The sequence below is a fragment of the Necator americanus genome, chromosome III (genome assembly GCF_031761385.1).
Source record: "Necator americanus strain Aroian chromosome III, whole genome shotgun sequence".
Classification (NCBI taxonomy): Eukaryota; Metazoa; Nematoda; class Chromadorea; order Rhabditida; family Ancylostomatidae; genus Necator; species Necator americanus.
The window spans coordinates 39,932,811-39,955,642 of NC_087373.1; the positions used below are offsets into that span (position 1 = coordinate 39,932,811).

Below are 22,832 nucleotides of genomic sequence, written 5' to 3' on the forward strand. Positions count from 1 at the left end.
GCTCATATTCTCTTCAAGTTCTCTCCCAATTAGTTCTGGGTTGTTCTGTTTCTTTTTGAAAGTTATGCGGAAAAATTATTCATACTGTGGCAGTAAACCGTTCTCAGTCGACAGCCATTGATTCAGAGCACGTACTGAAATCCGGCGATCTCACCGATTAGGTTCAGTTTTTCCTCTTCATTCCTCTACTAGAAACTTTGAAACCGCTCGAGCAAAAGAACTAGATGAATAAACTGTTGTAAATAAAACCAACTGTTCTTGCCCAGTGGTATCCTAAGCCATTATATGTCGTCCGCTCTGACTATCACCTGTAACACCTGTGCTCCTGTTGTTTTTCGATTTGCTCAAGGGGGTGCCGTTAGTACCTTCGATTATCCCGATCGGTAACACGATTGCCCAGTGGCTTCTCTTCTCGCGATGGATTCGAGGAGCATATTCTTATATGAAAGACTTTGTGAAGAGTTCTGACCATCGGGTTGGCGGTCTTCCTGCGGAGCGTTTGATATCGCGTCGTTTCCAGTCGCTAACGGCTCTGGTCCAGCGGTTTTCGTTGAAACGCGTCACGTGTCCGAACCATCTAATTTTACTATCCTTGAAGGACTTTACCTTCCTTAAAGGACTTTTCTTTCCTTTTTTATGCCTCAGCGTCTCTGATCTTTGATCGATGACATAGGACTGAACTTCGAAGCTCCGTTTTCATTTTGGGCGAACCTGCTCTTGGCATCATCCCTTCAATTGAGCATTTTATTTTTTCCTCATTCCGGTACCTGTATGAGTCCCACCTCCATACCCATTTGGTAGTAATCATTGCCTCTAACTACAGCTCTCTAATAATCATGGAAATCAATCAGCTAAAATACGAAGTCATGCGCTAAACGCTATCTTATACAAAAAATATTGCGAGATTTATTATTGATAACAAAAACATCAGAAAAAATGTGTCATCATCAAAGATTGAGCAGCACCTCCACGAATGTACGTATGACCATGGAGCAATACCTGAAAATTAGGAAAAAAAATCATGTACTTAAATTACAGCTGTGTGGGTTTCCATCAATTTGTTAAAAATCCTAATTTGTAACAATTACCTTTGTTTTTCAGACAGCATCCGGAGAGTACTCGGTTTTAATGGATGTAACATTATTAAATCCCCACTGTAATAGAGTGGCCAGAGTTCTCGAGCCACTGTGTTTGCCACTTTGGACCTTGGTGGTCTGAATGGGACTTGACAATCAATGATACATATGTTTTGATATTTTCCAAATCTAATGTGATTGAATACGTGGTGGACTGTAGCCTACGGGAATAGTTTTGTTCCGTTTTTCATCACATTACCGCTAATGAGGGCGAAAGCTCTGTGGAATAACTGAGGTTAACTCAGGGGACCGCTTCAGCGTATCGATGCAAGAGGATGGTTAGATGGCGCAAGTTCTAAGCTGAGAAAAAGAAACAGCTCCAGAGAATTTTCGCTGAGTATTGAAATAATGAAGCATTTTCTATCACACAAGAATTAACGAGAATTTTAGGTATAAAATGCGGTGAAGTACTAGGGAGGGCGATGCGTCAAATTTTTGGCTCCAACATGAATGGTGTGAAAGGAAGAAAGTAAATAGAATGAACCTATAAAAAAAGAGAAAAATACCAAAATGATATTGTTGTTTGGACTCAGAGCCGGGAATGTTTTAATGCAAGCGATTCGAAAAAGAAAACCGAGAAGGTCTGAAGCGAATCTAGCGGTTAGCGAACACTATTGATATTATTTTTTGACGCTTTTTTTTTCGTCGAAAAAACATAAACGGTTACTCTATCACCGGTATCTCGTCTAGTGTCATAGCATAACAACTCACACAATATGTTGAACACTGGCAAGAAATTTGAGAACGGCAATTCCTTTGAACACTCTAGCTTCGAATAAAATTTCCATAAAATCGTAAAAAAATGTGATTTCTGTTGATGGGACATAGAAGCTGAATTAATTCGAAATCTAATTTCATAAGGTAGAAAATATGTACAGTTCTGAAAATAAACAAATTCCAAAAAATATTGAAAGAAAACCTACAAATCGCTAGCAGCGAAACCGTTAGTTGCAATGAGATAATCAGATGCATTTTTTATTTTTCCGTATTTTAGCACCTTAAAATATGTATTGTAGTGAAGAAAAACTGTAATGAAATTTTTCCCAGTTTTCACCTTTTCTTTATATCTTTTCCACACCGCTTGCACAGCAGGATAATCCTTATAGGTTTTCGTGAAGAGTGTCACAGCTCTTTGTAAAGCGGGAGTTCCTGAAAAATTGATTCGTGAGTTCCTTCTGGTAACAGATCGAAGTCCACGACGTGTTTTACAGTAAAATTCATTGAGATAAAATCACAACAAACGAACCAGCAGGTCCATTGTACCATCCAGGAACGCTTTTACCTATTATTCCCAGTGGATGATACGTGAAATCCAAATCGATTTTGTGCCAAAAATTAAAAACTAGGTCATCAGCAGTAACAAAATATCCTAAAATGTCAAATTTGCAGGCTATTTAGAACTAAAAATTATTTGTAAAACCAGTTGAAAACAAAAAAAGATCGAACCTCTAACATTGCGTAGTCTCATTTCTACAACTTTCAATAAGCAATAGTATAGAAAAATACCACGTACTATTTCTTCCTTGCTAACATCAACGAAGGCAAAATCATCCAGAGTTGGCGGAAATCCTTAATACGGCTTTACTTCTTCGGCATATTCGACATGTGGAAATTCTGCACGACGGCTAATGACGGCTAATTTTGTACGCCAGTTCAAAAATGATCTTGTTACATTGTTATTTTGTGATTCTTACCTCTCTCTATGGTTGACAAAAACAGATCCTCTAATTTTTTCGCATTTCTACAGCTTACAAGGATTGCTATGCATGAAAAATGTTCATTTGAACCAAGCCACAGTCAAAAATGTGGAAATGTGGTCGTAGCGGACGTGCGAATGAATTTACTGTTAATTATTTAGCTTTATTGCGGAGCCAGCCATATATGTTACATTTTTCGTTTAAAGCGATCCGATTTTTAGTGCGACATAGTAAAAGAAGGTATGGTAATGCTCTTTGTATGGATACTTATTCAACGCTGCAACTGGATAACCTATAGAAATCGTGGGGAATTCATACTTTTTTGTTCCCTCTAGGGCAATAGTCCTAGAGGGAACAAAAAAGTCCTAGAGGGAAATAAAAGTACGGTAACGTCGTTGAGAATGTTTCTACTATCTCATTCTTCATCCTAAGATATGATTCAAATAATGTGAGCGTGAACGAATCGAAGTTCTATCTTTTGGTCTTTGTTTTTCTCTTTTCCTATCTAGTTCCAAGAAAAATAACAAAGGATTCTGTTGAAGCAAATACAAAATGGAAACATTTCCATTCTTGTGACTACTTTACATACTCGAATCGCGGGAAACGAATCCTTCTTCAGAATTTGTGTCTACTCAGGCCATTCAGCTTGCATAGAATTTTCCCAAACAAGACTCCTAAGTCTACGAAGAAAATTATGGAGGATTCTACGAAGATGACAGAAAAAAAAGCAAAAACCAAGCGCCAATTTGTGAGAAAGAGAAAAATTTTAACAAAGAAGGTCGTCCAAAACCACAAAATAGTTTACCTTTTTCTTCCAGAACTCTTCCATCAAATGTTCCACAAAATATAACAAGACCAAAATACGGTAGATGGACGCGCTGTAAAATCCCAAGACTTAGGTGCCATGGATAATTGTTGATGATCACCAAAACCTAAATATTCCTAATATAGATCCTAAGAATGGAGCAAAGCCGAGAAAAAGTTTATAGAAGAGAGAAAAACGCGCTTCTTCCTACCGTATCTAGTTTCCCTGATAACGCAACGTTATTGCTATGGAGTGTTGCTAGTTGTTCGGCAGATACGGAGCGTAACTTTTCGCCTTAATGGATTTTTTGAAGCAAAAAAATTCGAAAGCAACAAAAAAGAATCTGTAGTGCATAGACAATGTTAGTGACAACGGCACGTTATTTTTCATGGAAGATATGCAACGGATTCAACGGTGTTTTCTGCAAAGTAAGTACGAATTTTGCAAAAATTATGTGATACTTCAGACCTCTATCGAGTGTGTACTTAAGACAAAATAATTTAATTCGGCATTATAAATTACTAGCATGGGATTCTTGTAAAGACGTCCTTAAATAGGATTTTTTTTTAAAATGAAACTACCCAGAATCCATAAGTGAAATGGATGATTTTCTCGTAGTTTTGAAAGATGTTTCGCGGAAGCGATTATTGCTTTTGATAGGTGAAGCATGGATGCACAGGCTGAGCGAGAAAAATTCCTCAAACCAGTAGCTTAGCAAAAACTTACCCAATGGAAGTGCTTCTCCGCACCATACGTTCAAATCCTTGAGGAAATTCAATTTTTTCTCCGCCAGTTCAACATCCTGAATGTTAGTCAGCTATGGAAAATTATTTGAACGTAACTAAATTACGCACAGCTCCATTATGATCTACAACTTCTAAAAGTCGAGTCAAATCTCTTCGAAGAGTTTCTACCCCTTTTTCTTTAGAATAGAATAGCTTCCATATATACCTCATACTTTGCGCTTGCAAGGAAAGAGGCCAATTCTCCTTCTGAACGGAATCCTAAGTAAATCCTTAGTTTTACTTCTTTCTCACTGATGATCTTCTCTCTCTTCCCATGAATTCGTGTTAGTAGCTTAGTACAACGTGAACAGCAGTGCTTTGTACAATTTAGATGTAAGTGCACGTGTTAAAAGCTGATCTTTATCAAAAATGAGATAATCGGAAGAAATTTCTTTAAAGAGGCTTAATTAAAGTTTTTAAATAATTAGGTCAAAGAAACGCTTTTAATATAAAATATCCAATCTAATATATATCTAATAATATGGAAATATAATATTCAAATATCTACACTGAGAGGTAAATGCTTTCCTTGAGGGACCTCCCAATACACTCAATCTACTTGTTTTCTTTTCTGTATTTGCGTTTACTAAATCCTGGAAAGTAATTAGAAAGAGTTTTATGATTCACGCGAACTGTTATTGTAGATTGTAACGACGAATGCCCAACTTAATCAGTTATATGGCTGCTAGCCAGCACAAAAAAGTTTAAGAAATGAAAAAAATAAAGATAAAATGGTACCGGTAGTGATGTGTTTAACATCGCTGTTGAAGTAAAAGTGACGTAAGCGGACCTGCAGTTGCGGTATGGTGGCTGAGGCAAATCGGGTTCATCATCCACTGTTGATGGGAATTCGTATCTGAAGTCTTAAGATTTTGTTTACGTGCTACAAATGCTGTCAGATATCAATCCACACTAATCAACGAGTTTTGCTCGATCCAGTCAAGCTGTCTGCATTACGCCAACATGGCTAATATGGGCCCCATTACAGTGACTATATAAGATAGTTGTGGCTACCTTAGAAAGCGAAGACTGTCCACCCAATCCTTGAACAACAAATAATCCTCATTTTTCCAGTAATTTCGATCTCTGCAACATAAAAGTCCAGCGAAAAAGTCGACACAATCATATCGAAATTACCTGAACTTTTCTGCTAGAACAAGTGCACACTCCGATATGTCAACTTTTCGACATTCCCATGAGTCTAAGAATTGAAGGAACTTTGGATCCGGTTGGAATGCCCTAAATAAACCTAATAACCACCAAAGTAGGCTGAAAAAGAAGCGAAATTTACGCCATGATTTAACTTCTTTTGATCACTTACTAATCTGATACTCCTAAATTACGTTTGCTTCAGGCATAGTCACAGCCCAACGTTATGAAACCCATTTGCACTCATCTAAGTTGAGAAAAAGAAAGGTAGATGAAATGAGAAGAAAAAGTAAAGTGGAAGGGAAAACAGAAAAAAAAGTTCCCGACAAAAATAAGGAGTGGGAGGCAGCGAAGGGACAAGAAAAATAACGAAAAAAAGGAGCAAAGCGAAAAAGAAAAGGGAAAGAAGGAAATGAATAAAGAAAAAAAAATGAATGAAATTATCTTACTTCTCAGAAGTTTCTTCTTCCGAAAGTGTTCGCAGTATTCTTTGCTGATACCCGTGAAATGGATTTATAGCAGTAGTGTCTCCAAGAATTTGCAAAAGCTTCTGTGCAAAGAAAGACCGCAGCACAATGGATGCTCTGAAAAAATTTGAAGTATGAAATATAGGGAAAGCAGAAGTAAATTAACAGAAACGTATTAACCACCCCAAAAATCTATGATTTCAATTACGACCACATGATAACGAGAAAATAATTATACGAAGAGAGGAAGTTAGAAATTCTTGCGGAATTTTCCAACGAAAAAAGCAACGAGAGTCTTCTGCGACGCAACTATTTTCCTCCTCTTGAAATACAAACACACATACTACCTCTTATCACGGCCCTGCCGTAATCGAACATGCGTCGAGCTCACCCGAACGGATTCATTCGGCTTCGACTACAAGTATAAACCAAGTGGCAGGCACTCGTATCAACGATCTCCAATCATCTGCTCAATAATCGAGGAAAAACAAAACGGTGAATCAAGGGATGAGTGAAAAAAAACTATGAAGCGGTTGAAAAGATGAAAGAAACGAAATAATGATATAGGAAATCATATGGCCAATTTTTTTTACGTATTTTTTGAATAAGTTGCCAGGTCCACACAAATATTTGGACATAAAAACTGAAAAAAGAATGTCTTGGTGTAACCTACCGCCCTTTCAGTGTTGAAAGAAATAAAACAAAAAATGCTCTTCTATGGAACAATGTATTAAACGAGTACCATGGGGAGAATGTATCTGAAAGTTTGATATTTCGAATCTCAGAAGGAAGAAACCTCTTCATTGTTTTTGAAGTTTGGATGGTAGTTTTCAATTGCTTTGCAATTGCGTTCAGATTGTACCCTATGAAGATAATGTATTAAGTTACTTACAATCTCAGGATTTACGCAGAATAAACAGCTACTGTAGTCCATGTTGAAGTGTGGAAAAAAAATTCCTTCTACATTTCAAGACTGAATTAATTTCATTTACCGAACCGGAGACGATCAATCAGTGGTATGACGGTGTGATGGGTTAGCGAAAAGTTGTACAATTTTGATGGTTGCAGACAGATAAGATCCTCGAAGATATATTTGCAGAAGTTTTCGCTATATTTTTCGCATATCTTTGGAATAATTACGACGCAAGGATTCAGATTGTGTTAAGAGTACAGGTCTGGAGATTGTGTTTAAGAATGCGCCTGTCATCCTTGTTGCGCTAGTGCTCAGCACATTAGAAGTGTTAATCATCATTAAAGTAGAGCAGTGGAGTACTACTGCTCAAGGCGTTTATAAATTGACACAGCGTGAAGTTATCCTTAAATTAAAACTAAATCGGTGTGTCCTAAGCAACTTTAATACCTTTCAGAGTTATAGGTGGAGCGAACTTGCTCAATCTCCTCTCAGATATTCCGTGCTGAATCGTAGATGTTCTCATGTAACGGCAAGACCGCACACATCTCCTACAGTTCTTATACCTCTAGAATGGAAAATTTCATGCAATATTCATCAGAATATGTATTTACAATTAGTTGTTACCTGACAATATTCTCCTAAAAATCCATGTGGACAATGTGGTTGTCCTCCGAAAAAGATATATGGATTGAAAATCCTCTCTCTGAAAATACGTAATTAGAATTTGTACTTAATTCATTCCGATCTTATATATTATCCATGTTATAGTTACATTACAGATATACAGCCTACGGCTAGATACTGAAGTCCGCTGTGTCCCCCTCCGTAGTCGAACAGCGAGAGTGTATTGTCTGAAATTGTCCAATGAGAAGAATTTATTTTATATCCTTGATTTTTATTTTTGAGTACTCTTCCAATGAAATTTACGGAGAATTCCGGGGTAGTAAACAAAATGTTATTAGCTTCACACAGCAATTACAATTCACTTGTACATACATACAGTTGTACATTTCCGATTCATTTGCTGTGAAAACTATATCCGAGAATCCCATCGGCCTTTAGAACAGCGAATATGAAATAGTGAAGTAATTCTAGAAGTAAAGATCAAAAAAAGCTGTTGAAATGTACTTCTACTAACTCGACGGAATTACACCTCCGTCGACATCGTAAATCCATTCCGCTCCGTTCATAATAGCGTATAAGTGTCCGACATTCTTCCTACTGATGCTTGACTCAACATCCAACCCTAAAATGTGAGGTTTCAGGGAGATCGATGATCATATGATGAGTTTGGTTTTTGCTGAAAAGTTCACCTAACATTTTGTAGTGTTCCTGGCTTAAATAGTGTACATTTTGCTTCTGTAAAGTATGGGAGGTTTCTGATCCATTGACGACGACAAGCTGCCAACCTTCTAGCAACGAGATTTGCTGTAAATTCTGTTTTTACACCAACCTCATACACTTATTATAGGATTCCAATGGCGAATGTGGGTTTTTGTATCTCTCTGCCACACACGTATAGTAAATACAAATAGGTGTAGCGGTAGCATTGTAGTAGTATAAATGCGGTCGAAATAAGAAACTGATATGATATGGAGTTTCTTTTCTGTCTATTAAAACTACACCTCTATGATATCTTCATCTATGCTCGTCGAATGGGGGCCAATAATACTCGTACGGGGGTTGCCCAGTGAATTCTCTTCTCGCGAGTGATTCGCGAGTGATATCATATCACCGTTTGAAGGATTTGAAGAGGTCTGACCATCGTGTAAGAGCTGCCCAGTAACTCCTCCTTTTGCGAGGGACACGGAAAGCTTCAATCTTGTCACTTCTTCAAGGAATTTAGTAAAGAAGTCTGAACATCGGGTCGGCAGCCTTCCAACAGTGCGTTTGAAACTGCTTAAAATCCAATCGTTCACGGCCCTGATCCAGCAGTTGTCATTGAAGCGCATCATGTGTCCACCTAATTTTATTTACCTTGGCATACGTGGGAACGTTTCTGAACCACGATCGTTGACATATGACAGAACTTCAAATTGCACTTTCATTTGCGTTAAGCGGGACACCCGTAGTACTACTGATTCAGTTGAGCGATCTGTGACTCTGAGCGCATTTTTCACAACTTGGAAAACGCCCGATTTTCCCAAGGGCAAGTCCAAACAGGAAGAGTAGGAGTGTTAAATAGGTGAGCACGGGGCTATAGGTTCTTGGCCTTCTTCACTATATCCTGAATGGTCTTGTATGCTCCTCAAGAATCTCGCTTTCTCCTGCCCAGGTCGGAGATCAGGTCTTTCGTCATGTTAATTTGATGGGCTTTTCCATCCCTTTTCTTTTGCTAGTTGTTCCATCTAGATTCCAGAGGGTAGTCAATTTTGTTTAACGATTGGCGAAATTCCGACGGAAGTAGCGAATGCTCTTGCCTGTTCTACTTCAGCCAAAACTGCTGCTCTTCTCTCTTTGAGATTCTCTTCTGTTGTAGCTCTGCAATGCCTCGCAGACTCTGAGTGATTTCGTGGTTGCCTGCAGCATGTGCTGCTCCACGCTGGAGTATTAGCTCTAAAGTTTCCAGAGGCAGGCATCTCTTGGCGATTTTATTTTTTACCTTCGCTTTCCGTCCACAAAGTAACAGAAATGCACGCTCGAGATGATTTAATTTAATTTAACAAATGAGGGACTGCCGATAGTTACAAAGAGTAGGCTGACGAGCAGTCAATGTTGACCTCACAGATTCTTAGGCGAATTTTTCGGCTTGCTCCCCACCGCTCACGTCTAGAAGGTAAAGGACGAATGAAATTGCAAAAGAGAACAAATAGGTTGCTGACATTTGTGTGAAAGATGACACCCGTAGGGTAGGGCGTTACAAGGCGCCTCGTAGGAAACTTGAAGACGAGTTCCTTTTTCAGGACAATTGAAGGTAACTGAGCGTAATCGCGCTCATACTCCTTATCTACCACTTTTTGAGAAGAACAATCGTGGCCTTTTAAAAGTCGGCTAACGAAGTAAAAACAACTGAAAACGAGTCCGAACAGGAACAAGGTATGTTCGAAACCTTGAAAACGTTGAGGAACTGGAATGTTACGACGAGCGCACCCCACCTCTGCGGTCCCAATTTCTCCCAGAAGACAGGCCCTAACAGACGCACGATTGAAGACATCTCTCGTTGTCTTGACTTCGTAAAACACTTCTTTAGGACCCTTGAAGGGAAAGTGGCCACTACGTATAAGTTCGCGTCATTTCATCAGTCGAAAGCATTGCGCTGAACACCACCACTTTCCAATTAATTACGAGCTCTTCAACCAGAAAACCTTTACTGCAGGCTTAAATTAAGAGTGCAGAACACTTAGTTTTTGTTGGGAAATGCATTTTCAATTCTAACTGCTATCTTAAACCTCTCATTTCCTGCGAAAAAAAAAGAGACAAAGGAGTTCCCCGAACTGTCTAGAATAAACACAAATCAATAAATACAAGCTTCTCAGGACTTATGCTTAGCTGAGCAATTGGGATGCGTGAAGAACAGTGGAGGCGTTAACACACTTTATCCTTTGCTCTGCGAATCACGGTCCTCTGTAAACATAAGTGCTGTCACCTATGTCTAGGATCACCTGCAGATCTTCATAAGAGTAATGCGATGCCGTCAGAACTATCCACTTCGAAGAAGTTGATTCAGCGAACGAACCTCTGAAATCAACTTGTTTGCGAAATGCAACGACTGGAGATATTAGAAGAGAACTTTAAATAATGTACATAGGAAAGTGAAGATTTGGAAGCGGGCAAACGAAAAACAAAACATGGATGTAACTATAAAACAACATCGATTTTCTTTTTCTTTCTCAATGGTCTTTGAGCAACAGGAAAAAAGCCGAGATCGCTGCGCAGCTGGACGCGACGTCTGTACAAGGGTGCTGCGTTGCAAATGAAATCGTCGCAAAAAAAAAAACGAGTCTTTGAAGCCGTTTTTTTTTACAGCGACTAGAAAGAGATGAGCGAACCACCCTTGATCCTGCAATCTACGACCGCAATCTCTAGCTTGTCCAGCAGTTTCCCTCAGTACGTCAGTCGTCGTGGTATGCTGCCCTTAAACAGGTTTATTGAAGCCTGAACCAATAAGCAGGGTTGGCTGATTTAGCGATTACGTTAATGAGCATAATTATCCTTGGTTGGCGACACCGTATCTTTTGAACTTCCAGCGCGCGCCTTTAATGTTCGCGTTCGCCTCCTGTACCAATCCACAATCAGCAAGCTATTCGTGAAATTCTTCCCTGTACGTTGATGCAAGCTACGGTAACAAGTAAGGATAAAGTAAAGGATATAGTTTCTGGCGTTAATCAATCCGCTTGAGATGCGCCTCCATGTTCACTTCAATTCAGAATCGTTTGAGGTTTACGAACGTGTAACTGGCCTATACAATGACTTGCGGTGGCTAGCCGATGTGTCAAGTCAGTGTTTTTATCTTCCCAGACAAGTATGGTACCAATTTATTGACCCCGGAGGGATGAAACGCTTGGTGAGCACTAGTGTGGGTTCGAACCTTCGATCGATCGTGCAGAAGTCGGAACCTCTAACCGCTACACTACACCCGCCCCAAAAAGTAACATAGTAGTAATAATAGCGGCAATATGACGTTCTTCGGAAATATCTTGCAAACAAACTCCAACCAGGAGGAACCGAGAGCGAATTTTGAAAAGCCGAGACATAGCTATTTAGCCGTTAGGCTTTCACACAGAGGATTAGGAAGCCCTTATGACGAATTTTGACAAGAATTGTAATGGTTCAATCAAGGTATATATGCGGCATAACGCAATTATCAAATCAGCCAATCCTGCTTAGTGGCTCAGCTCTCAAGAGACCTACCTAGATAGCCATAACGACCACTTTTTCGGGTGCACCTCTCCCTTCCTCAAATTTATTTTCGCCGATTTTAGACAACATTTGTTACTGACAACTGATAAGAAGCTTTTCTTTTTCCTGAGGATGCGATTTGGTCTTTAAACACACTTTCGAATGGCTCACCGTACTCTCCAGAAAAAACTACTTATTCTCTGCAGTTCAGGGTTTTCGAAAGGTTCGACGTCGACAAGTGGTTTCATCGTGCCAAATCGCTTATTTCGCAGAAAGAACACCAGGCTCCAAGCGAAGAGACAAGTTATTGTTGCTTTCACTTTCGTGTTAAAAGTAGTCATCTGAATTTTTTAAAAAATGAAACGGAAATTAGCAAAGAAGGTCATGAGAATATTTCGTAGACAATTCGTGAATGAAATATCAGAAGAATTAGTAATTTCTTATACCGAATAGACCTGAGAACTTTTTCGATGATATGTTTCAATGGGAAGTATAGAAGTGAGTAACATAGGAGGAATTAATTTTGTTAACGACTGTGGACTTGGGTAGTAATGGCATAACCGACCCCACCTAAATCTACTTAAAGGCACTGGGGTGGTGCGGGTTTCAAGTGTGTTATACCTACACGAGGTAATAGATTATGAGGAGGAGGGTGATTCCGTCCATTTCTTCCTAATTGCCGTAAAAAACGGCCCGGACGATACGGCTTCGGGAGTTCCGGCGCGCTATTTTCTCAAACGAGATCAATTGGAACGCGCCAGCCCTGTGCACGCGCCGCATCTTCCAGGCCGTTTTTTTAAAGGCATCACCCCACGAATCTGAGGTGGTGCAGATTTCAGGTGGAGTATTCGTATACGGGGCTACCAAAACGGAAAAGGACTAGGATGGCGATCTGTACTTATAACGCACGTACGCTTGCATCGGAAGCGGCCATCGAAGATCTGATGATGCAAGCCAAGAAGATCAAGTACGACGTCATCGGACTGACCGAGACGAGACGACGTCACCCTCCGTATATGAAACTGGAGAAGAACTGTTCTTAGGAACATGCGACAGTAGAGGTGTTGGTGGAGTTGGCGTCCTCGTCAACACGAGTATGGCAAAGAACATCGACTCTTTTGAACAACTTACGACCCGAATCGGACGTCTGCGGATGAGAAGATGTGGCCCAATACCAGCTTTGACTATCTTCGTCGTTTACGCTCCAACATCAAGCTACGAAGAAGAAGAAGTCGAAGCTTTCTATATGGACCTGGAGAAGTTCTACCAAGAAGATCATGCCTTCTACAAGGTCATAGTTGGCGATTTCAACGCTAAGGTTGGCCCAAGAAGAACGCCGGAGGAACTTCACATCGGGACCCACGGCCTACAATGGAATGACCAGGGAGAGAGGCTCTCCGAGTTCATCATGACGACTAAGACCATCCATGGGAACTCGCAATTTCAGAAGCCCTCTTCTTTACGCTGGACGTGGGAGTCACCCGGTGGAGGGTACCGTAATGAAATAGACCACATCATCGTCAATAAAAGATTCTGCCTGACGGACGTCGGTGTTGTACCAAAGTTCTATACGGGATCGGACCATCGCCTCCTCCGAGGAAGATTTTCCTTCACAAGGAGAGCAGAGAAAGCCGCCAAGCTCAGAGAGAGAAATCCCAGGACTACCATCTACTGGGATCTCTTCGCTACGCTAGCCGGCTTTTGGGAAGATTCCGCAATGGACAACATCGACAAGGAATATGACCGGCTTGTCGAACACCTTCACGGCTGTGCGAAGAAGGCTGAGAGTTTTAAAACCACCAGGAGGCGCCTGTCTCTTGAAACTCTTGAGCTGATACGCCAGCGTGGAGCAGCACGAGCCGCAGGGAACCAAGAACTCACGTCCGAGCTCGCAAGGCTTTGCCGAGAGGCGATAAAGGAAGACCTTAAAGAGAGAAGAGCAGAAGTGCTGGCTGGAGCTGCAGAGGCGGGAAAAAGCATCCGCTATGCCCGTCGAGACTTCGCCAGTCGCAAGACGAGGATGACTGCTCTCCGGAACCCAAACGGAACAGCCAATGCATCGAGAAGGGGGATGGAGAAAATCATCTACGACTTCTACTCTGATCTCTTCGACAGCCATGTCCACTTTCCTCCTCACCATCTGAGGGAAGACGGACAAGTCATTCCAGAAGTTCTCCCGTCCGAAATACGACATCTTATCATGTCGGTAAGAAATCGTACGGCACTCGGTCCCGACAGAATAAGACCAGAACACCTGAAGAATCTTCCGCCGGTACTCATCAACACCCTGGCGAGGCTCTTTACAAGTTATCTGTCGGAATGCAAGGTTCCTAAACAGTGGAAGACCAGCAAAACCGTGTTGTTGTATAAAAAGGGAGATCCACATGACATCGGCAACTATCGCCCAATCTGCCTACTGTCCGTCATCTACAAGCTGTTTACAAGAGTGATCCTTAATAAGATTGAAAAAGTCTTGGATGAAGGACAGCCATGCGAGCAAGCAGGGTTTCGAAAAGGATTCAGCACGATTGACCATATTCACACTGTTTCGAAACTCATCGAGGTATCACGAGAGTACAAGATACCGCTCTGTCTCACCTTCATCGACTTAAAGAAGGCTTTCGACTCGGTTGAGACGGAAGCGGTCGTGGAAGCCTTGGACAACCAAGGCGTCCCTACTCAGTATATAAAGGTACTTCGAGAGTTGTACAGTAACTTCACGACCGGAATTTCGCCATTCTACAAGAACATCATCATTGACGTGAAGAGGGGGGTCCGACAGGATGATACAATTTCACCCAAAATATTCACAGCCACCCTCGAGAACGCAATGCGAAAGTTGGAATGGGACGACATGGGAGTGAAGGTTGATGGTCGGCAGCTACACCATTTGCGCTTTGCTGATGACATCGTACTGGTAACACCTAGCATCAGCCAAGCGGAACGAATGCTGACCGAATTCGACGAAACATGTGGATGCATCGGTCTTCAGCTGAATCTACAAAAGACGATGTTCATGCGGAACGGATGGGTCTCGGATGCCCCATTCACGCTCAACGGAACGAACATATCCGAATGCACCAGCTACGTTTATCTGGGTCGGGAACTGAACATGATGAACGACCTGACCCCCGAGCTGGGCAGGAGGAGACGAGCGGCTTGGGGAGCGTACAAGAGCATCGAGGATGTAGTGAAGAAGACCAGGAACACCCGGCTCCGTGCTCACCTCTTCAACACCACCGTACTTCCTGCTTTGACCTATGCTTCGGAAACCTGGGCATTTCGCAAGCAGGAAGAAAACGCGGTGAGCGTCATTGAACGCGCAATTGAGAGAGTGATGCTAGGAGTATCCCGTTTCACGCAAGTGAGGGACGGGATTCGAAGTTCTCTCCTACGTCAGCGATCGAAGATTAGAGACGCTGCCGCGTTTGCCAAGGAAAGTAAAATAAGGTGGGCCGGACACGTGATGCGCTTTAATGACAACCGTTGGACCAGAGCCGTGAGCGACTGGGTTCCCCGCGATATTAAGCGCACTACAGGAAGACCGCCGACCCGATGGTCAGATTTCTTCACGAAGTCCTTGAAAGAAAAATATGATGCTCTTCGTGTCCCACGCGAAAGGAGGAACCACTGGGCTACTCTGGCACGCGATCGGGACAAATGGAAGAATTACTGGCGCCCGCTCGACCAGTTCGAAGATCAACGGGAGTCAAGGTGATCAAGGTGATTCGTATACGGGATGGGAGACTACGGAGAGGGAGGTGATTCCGTCCATTTCTTGCTAATTGCCGTAAAAAACGGCCCGGAAGATGCGGCGCCGCACAAGGCTGGCGCGCTCCAATCGAACCTCTTGCACAAAATGGTGCGCCAAAACGAATGAAGCCGTATCTTCCGGGCCGTTTTTTACGGCAACTAGGAGGGAATGGACGGAATCACCTCCCTCTCCGCAATCTACGATCCCGTATACGAATACTCCACCTTAAATCCGTACCACCACAGATTCGTGGAGTAATGCCTTTAAACGGTAATTAGGAAGAAATGGACGGGACCACCCTTCTCTCCATAATCTACGACCTCGTATACGAATACTCCACCTGAAATCCGCACCACCTCAGATTCCTAGTATGCTGTCTTTAACATTGCAGCTCTCATTCCTATGGAAGTCTATGATGCGTTAGATCTGTGAGCGCCCGCAGAGCCGTTTAAGCGGATTTACATGATGTCACCATTGACGAGGTACTGACCGAATCAATGTTGTACAGTCCTCACTCCACCAATAGAGGATGGGCGAAAGAATAGAGTGGATGGAAAGCGAAATGAAATAAACCACGAAGTACACGCAAAGGATTAACTTTCGACGTGAGCGTAACTAAGATGTAGGTCGCTCAACTACCACGAGTAGGTTCGATTTCGATAGCAATCGTAGCATTTATTGACGTTTAAAAGTCTGCATTTACTATTGGAAATAAATGAGCAGAAATCTACCATTCTCTTTATGGTTTCAAAACGTCAACTTTCCTTGCACCCTGTACTTTTGATATGCTTCTTGAAAACCTTCCTCTTATTGAAGAATTTATGACCTCTCCAAGTTCCAGGACGTCGACAAGCGGTTTCAGCTTGCCAAATGGCATACTTTTCAAAACGTGTAGCGATTCCGAACAAAAAGACATATTATCCGCCGATTTTACTGTAGTATTAAAAGCAGTCATATGAATTCTGTTGAATGAAATGGAACTAAACGAACCAACAAGTTGTATTTCGAGTTAGTACTCGGACCAGTGCAACGACACTTCTTAACTTATCGAAGACAATACAGAACAAAGGTGGGTCATACGCACATAGGCGCATCGAACAATGCGTAATTTGGGAAAGTTATCCTTCACCATGCAGAAAAAGACAAAAAAAGGAAAAAAAAAGAAAGCGCTACCACAGAAACACCATCATTGAGAACAATACCACTTGCGCGTGATTAAAAATAACTTTCCAATCTCATATCGCAAGAAAACAACAGAAATTAAAATGCACAAGGTCAGCAAACTCCGTCAGGTCGTTGGCAGAGTTCCTCCAGAGCCAATAAGGAACGCGCGTGTCGATTGGGATCGAGGTGGGACCATCACGAACTGCAGCGATGAGTGATGCTGGCAAGGGTCCCCCTTAGAACAGAACCGCCACGCTCCACAGCGCCGATTCGAGCGCAGCCGCTTACGCAACTGCACTGAGCTTTATGTCGTTTTGGCCTGACTATATATACCCTTAGCAGAAATAAAATAAGTCATGAAAAGAGTTCACGTAAATATATGCTCGAGAGATGGAACTAAAGCGTTAGAGTGAGCGAAACGGCAGGTGCAAAGTGCGCGTGAAAATCAAGATCAGACAACAATTTACTAACGTTGCAAAATACTCAGCACTTTCGATGTAATGAATAAGAACTGGGAATTGGGAACGAAAAACGATTGATGCTTTTATGAACATCTTTTGTTGGACCACTACTTCTTCCGTAATAGACGAGTCTCAGCTGCGACTGTTTCACAAACTCCTTTAATACATTTCTCTTCTTGAAGAACTTACTTCCCCTCTAAGTTTGGACGTCGACAGGTGGTTTCGGCGTGGAGTAGGAGCAAGTGATGTAAATTCGGGTCAACACGACATGAAGCACAGTGCAGTTGCACGAGCGATCGGGCTGGCGCAACGCGGTTTTTCACTCGCAGACCGCCTGCGAGCAGTGTGCCTGGGAATTTGCCGAATTTCGCCAAGTGACCTCACTCGGATCCATTATCCTCGGAATTTCTCTGGTTGTTTTCATTCTTTTTGCTTTTTCTTTTCTGATTTTTTCGTCTTGCAAGTTTCTTTTTTCGCACTTTTGTTATGTTGTATTTGCTGTTTCTGTATTTGCTTTTGCTATAGAAATCTATATTATATCTCTAACGCTCTTAAGTTAAGTTGTATTTATGTATTTATTCCTATGATAATGTTCTGTTTCTTTTTGTTTTTTTTTTAGCCTCTCCCTCCCTTACGAAAAAAAAGAACATTAGCATGGAAATAAATACGTGTACAAGAACAATACAAAAAATTAAGAACACTACAGATACAGTATAGATCTATAATATATAATAAAAGCAAATATAAAAAACATAACAAAATTACGAAAAAAGAAACTTGCAAGACGAAAAAATCAGAATAAAAACAACCAAAAATTGCGGCCAATTTCGGATTCGCACGACGTCACTTGGCAAAATTTGCCAAATTGCAAAACGACGTGGTTTCCGACCGGTTTTCACAGACGGCCCGCGAGCGGTCGAAAACCGCATCGCTCCAGCGCCATCGCTCGTACAACTGCACCGTGCTTCATATCGTTTTGACCCGACATTAATTTTTAAATTATAAGACAGTATAATTAAAAAGTATGCGTGAGAACTATTCAGAAAGCGACTGTCTGATCAACGATTGTCTCCGTATAAGAATAATTTGTTTGAATTATGTCGTTCAGATCTATTGACTTTAAAATTTAATTAATAAAAGTTCACAAGAACTTAGGTTAACAACTTTTAAGAACTTTGGTTAATTAGACAGGAAGACAGAATTCCGTTTGTCGACAAACCGTTCTATGAAATTTCAATCCCCATTTGACATGTGAAGAGCTCTATACACAAAATAAGCCGAAGCTTCCGAAGAGCAACAGCTTTCACTAATGAGAGCGTCAGAGTTTTCATCGGTTTCATCGTCCAAGGTATATATATGGAGAGAGAGAAAAAAATGGACCGCGCTCTTATTTCTATTTCTCTCTTTCTTTCTCTTATTTCTAGAGACTTCTAGACACTTCATTTTTCACTTGGTATCTCTACCTTACATGTCATAGATCTTCTAAGGCTAAGACTTAGGTTTAGGGCGCCGACTAACCTTGTTAATCCAGAAATAGGAGTGTCCCCTCCCATCCAATTCCACTTTCTAAGTATTACGTTCCTCCACAACGGTTTACCGCCTCATAGTGGCGTGGAGGTGACACTGGGCGTCGAACTGCGATGCACAGCGGAGGTTCGTCCTCCGGCAGGGTCTCCCAAGCTGAGAAGGAGTTCGACACATCCGACATTCCGACTTCTCGGAATCGGAAGCCTAGCTAAGAGTAAACCACTGCTAAGATTCACCACCGTCTTGGCAAAATGTCGCAAGGTGGTTCCCTGATCCATATAGGTTGGGCGACGACCTGTGGTGAAAGCTAAGCTCGCCGTGGCATGGCTGCTTAGTTTGGGGAAAAGTCTTTTTGCCACTCCAGCACATTCACTGCCTCAGTACCCTGCACACTGGGCCCTGCCGTCTCAGACGTCGGACGGTATGGCGACCGGTGAGAGGCGATCAAATCTCAGGTTGCTCAGGACGTCATTGATTCTGGATAAAGGCGACACACGCACGACTCGCCATGGAGACTGTCTCAGACTGTGTACTTACAACGCGAGAACAGTTTCCACAGACGCCGACCTGCATGCCCTTCTCGGAGCTGCAGAGCGTATCAAATTTCACGTGATTGCTCTGCAGGAGACCAAGTGCAGAAGGAGCGACGTACGACAGATGAATGACGGTACACTCGTCATTCGTGGAGAGAAGGTTCCGTCGCGAAATGTAGGCGGTGTTGGTTTCGTTGTGCACCCATCTGTCGTCCATCTCGTCGATTCTCACGAGATCCTGTCACCTCGTCTGGCCATTCTTCGCCTCCGCCCTCTGCGCCAAAAATCCATCAGTATCATCAACTGCTATTCACCAACATCAGCAGCTGATGATTCCGAATTGGACGCGTTTTACGAGGAGCTGGAGGAAGTAGTCCACAACGAGAAGTCCTTTTACAAATTCGTTGTCGGAGACTTCAACGCAAAACTAGGAAAGGCCACAGAAGAGGAATACAGGATTGGAAGATTTGGACTAGGGGACCGGAATGAAAATGGCAATCGTCTCGCCGGGCTGTTGTCCGCCGCTCGCCTCTTTCATGGGAACTCTCTTTTCATGAAAAAAGATCATCGTCGGTGGACATGGGAATCGCCCAATGGCGCGACTCGTGCGGAGATCGACCACATACTCACCAACCGGAGGTGGTGTCTACTTGACGTCTCAGTAGTACCATCCTTTTGTAGTGGTTCTGATCACCGTCTTCTTCGTGCGAAAATACGACTTAGCCACACGATGGAAAAGAACATCTGCTATCGGCAACGAAGGAGAAAAGAAGTTGTCTACGACGATTGCGTACTCGAGGACTCCCTGTCCCAAGGTGACTGGCACATCGAGGAGGACCCAAACGTGGACTACGAGATGCTGCTCAGAGGATTACGAGCCTGTGCTGAACGTGCCTCGAAGTCGCGCACGACAAACTTGGATCGAATTTCGAAGACCACCAAGGAATTGTTAGGAAGAAGAAGGGCTTTGAGGCTTGATCCGAATGCATCGCACATTGAGCGGTTAGTAGCAAACACTAGCTGCAGAAAAGCGTTGCAGGAGGATCTTTTGAAGTACAGGCAGAAGAAGATTCTAGAAGCAGCAGAAAGAAGAACGAGTCTAAAGAAGTGCCGCAGGGATCTCCGCGAATATAATGTTCCGCTAGCAACCTTGCTGAGCGAAGACGGGACTCGCACGTCTTCTCGTCGTGAGATGGAAATCATTACGGAGAGGTTCTACTCGAACCTTTTCCGTTCATCAACTCCTGTGTCAAGCCCAATCATCCCCACTGGCGAAGCTCCACCACGGATTCTCCCTTCGGAAGTACGAGTCGCTATCAAGAGCATGAAACCTGGCACAGCCCCCGGACCTGATTTTATTTCAGCAGACTTTCTTCGGGCTGGTGGCCATCCGCTTCATGTAATCTTAGCAGCGCACATGACATCCTATCTTCAGAAAGAAAGGATCCCAGACCAGTGGAAGACCTCGCGAACCGTTCTTATCCATAAGAAAGGTGACCAAGAGGACCTTCGGAACTACCGTCCGATATGCTTGCTGAGCGTGTTATACAAAGTATTCACCAAGATCATCCTCACACGCATATCTAGGACGCTGGATGAAGCCCAGCCTCAAGAACAAGCTGGATTCCGCCAAGGGTTCAGCTGCTTGGACCACATCCAGACCGTGTCGAGGGTCATAGAGGTTTGCCGGGAATACCGCCTGCCCCTTGTTCTAACCTTCGTCGACTATGAGAAAGCCTTTGACAGCGTAGAAACGAATGCAATACTGTCAGCGCTGGTCGATCAAGGTGTGGACGCGTCGTATGTGAGGACATTAGCCAATTGCTACGAACGATGCACAACTAGGATACAGCTTTTCCACCGCCCTCTCACCATACCCATTGGAAAGGGGGTACGACAAGGCGATACTATATCGCCGAAGCTGTTCACGGCTGCATTGCAATGGATAATGAAATCACTATCCTGGGAAGAAAGGGGCATACGTGTTGATGGAAGATTTCTTTCGAACCTTCGTTTCGCGGACGACATCGTTCTCTTTTCGAGCAGTACCAATGAAGCAGAAACGATGCTCAACGAATTGAACGAAGCAGGGAAGAGAATAGGACTACGAATAAACAGAAAGAAGACACAGTTCATGAAGAACGCGCACTGCGAGGACGGAGGAGTACAACTTGAAGGCTCCCAAATCGTGGAAACTCCGTCATACGTATACCTCGGACGTTCTATGAACATGGAAAACGACTTGAAGGAAGAACTGAATAGAAGAATGAGAGCAGCATGGGCAGCATTCGCAGCCGTCAGGGAAGCTACGGACCAACTGACGGACCATGATCTTTGTGCCCATCTGTTCGACTCGACAGTCCTTCCAGCGCTCTGTTACGCAGCGGAGACGTGGGCAGACACCGCGGCCACGTCTAGGAAGCTACTTACTACCCACAGAGCCCTTGAGAGATGTCTCCTGAAGTTTAACCGGCGCACACAACACCTTGCCGGTCTTCGTAGCTCCGACTTAAGAGGAATGTCCCGTCTTCGCGACCCAGCGGAATATGTATCGAAAGCAAAACATAGATGGGCCGGTCACATCATGAGAAGAATCGACGATAGATGGACTAAAAGAACGCTAGAGTGGATCCCAAGGGACGCTAAACGCCCCCGAGGGAGACCGCCAACGAGATGGAGTGACGTGTTCGCTGCACGGATGGACCAGCTGAGAGCTCAGCTGGATACGGCTCAAGGACCTCGTCAACGTCACTCACGAAGCTTGAGAACATCTTGGATGACAATGGCGAGGGAACGAAATGAGTGGAAGGGATGCTGGGGCCCGCACGTCGAGTGAAGACGGGCCATCTAAGTATCTAAGTATCTAAGTAAGTATTACGTTTTTAATACTGGAAACATCTAAAACAAAAGTGACGAAGAATATCACCTCTTTCCTTTTCCTTGAGTGGTCTCATCGTTTTCTTCGTATCTTAGCGTAATAACTATCGTTGTTGCATTTATGTATATGTATTTGCTGGTAATAATCCTGAAAAACCAGGACTTTTTTTCGCAGATCCAATCACACGTTTGTGGCTCGTCTCGATGTCTCGCGGTTAAAAGAAACACATCTCAACCTCGATTGAGGAGGGTCAGCTACTTAGAATGGCATCAACCACCGCCTTAACGCCCTCCGTCAGTAAATAAAGTTCAATTAAGCCAATTAGGACAACGGTACCGGTATTCACAACCGAATCAATCGTTGTAACACTCAAAATTTCGGAATATCATCATATGCGCCTGCGCGATAACACCAAAGAAATACTTCTCGTACAAGAATAATTTCCGGATCCTATGGAGATGTTAACAAGTACCTAATTCCTTTAAAAAATAGTAGTCATAGAAACAAACACTAATTTTAATACTCTGCAAGCAATCTTAATACTCTGCAGTTTGTCAACGTGCCCCTCAATCCATCAACAATCAAAAATCCACAGTGACGATATTTCCTTCTCCTTCTCACCCAATTCTTCCATCTATAGCTTCATTCTAACATTAATTATTACTCTCATTGATCTTTTGTATGAGTTTCGTTTCATGGAGAGATAAAGTGCAGTATAGAATCT

General features: G+C 42.8%; 4 protein-coding genes across 8 annotated transcripts; 3 read left to right on the plus strand and 1 right to left on the minus strand.

Annotated features, from left to right (window-relative positions):
* Positions 1-947: 947 nt before the first annotated feature.
* Positions 948-12,840, minus strand: RB195_012409 (uncharacterized protein; the record flags this gene model as incomplete). Of its 4 annotated transcripts, XM_064194247.1 has the most annotated exons (24): positions 948-999; positions 1,089-1,214; positions 1,848-1,967; positions 2,060-2,133; positions 2,191-2,285; positions 2,383-2,505; positions 2,583-2,705; positions 3,639-3,765; positions 3,850-3,932; positions 4,365-4,440; positions 5,162-5,279; positions 5,438-5,509; positions 5,561-5,662; positions 6,022-6,156; positions 6,431-6,454; positions 6,713-6,797; positions 7,400-7,517; positions 7,577-7,655; positions 7,725-7,803; positions 8,091-8,198; positions 8,266-8,380; positions 10,555-10,630; positions 10,945-11,026; positions 12,705-12,840. In XM_064194247.1, the coding sequence occupies 24 exons, from the start codon at positions 12,838-12,840 to the stop codon at positions 948-950; spliced, it is 2,328 nt and encodes a 775-aa protein (XP_064051829.1). The 4 variants fall into 4 exon arrangements, with proteins under 4 accessions (XP_064051829.1, XP_064051828.1, XP_064051827.1 ...); XM_064194245.1 differs by lacking the exon at positions 6,431-6,454; XM_064194246.1 differs by lacking the exons at positions 1,848-1,967; positions 6,431-6,454.
* RB195_012410 (uncharacterized protein) lies at positions 12,275-12,834 on the plus strand (the record flags this gene model as incomplete). The annotated part of the gene is made up of 2 exons (XM_064194248.1): positions 12,275-12,289; positions 12,631-12,834. 2 exons carry the CDS (start codon positions 12,275-12,277, stop codon positions 12,832-12,834), a joined length of 219 nt encoding a protein of 72 aa, XP_064051831.1.
* A 47-nt stretch (positions 12,841-12,887) lies between the features above and the next one.
* RB195_012411 (uncharacterized protein) lies at positions 12,888-15,509 on the plus strand (the record flags this gene model as incomplete). 2 transcript variants are annotated; one of them, XM_064194249.1, is made up of 1 exon in its annotated part: positions 12,888-15,509. In XM_064194249.1, the coding sequence occupies one exon, from the start codon at positions 12,888-12,890 to the stop codon at positions 15,507-15,509; it is 2,622 nt and encodes an 873-aa protein (XP_064051832.1). The 2 variants fall into 2 exon arrangements, with proteins under 2 accessions (XP_064051832.1, XP_064051833.1); XM_064194250.1 differs by having other exon boundaries at positions 14,622-15,509.
* A 3,611-nt stretch (positions 15,510-19,120) lies between these two features.
* Positions 19,121-22,066, plus strand: RB195_012412 (uncharacterized protein; the record flags this gene model as incomplete). The annotated part of the gene is made up of 1 exon (XM_064194251.1): positions 19,121-22,066. One exon carries the CDS (start codon positions 19,121-19,123, stop codon positions 22,064-22,066), a length of 2,946 nt encoding a protein of 981 aa, XP_064051834.1.
* Between the last annotated feature and the right edge of the window lie 766 nt (positions 22,067-22,832).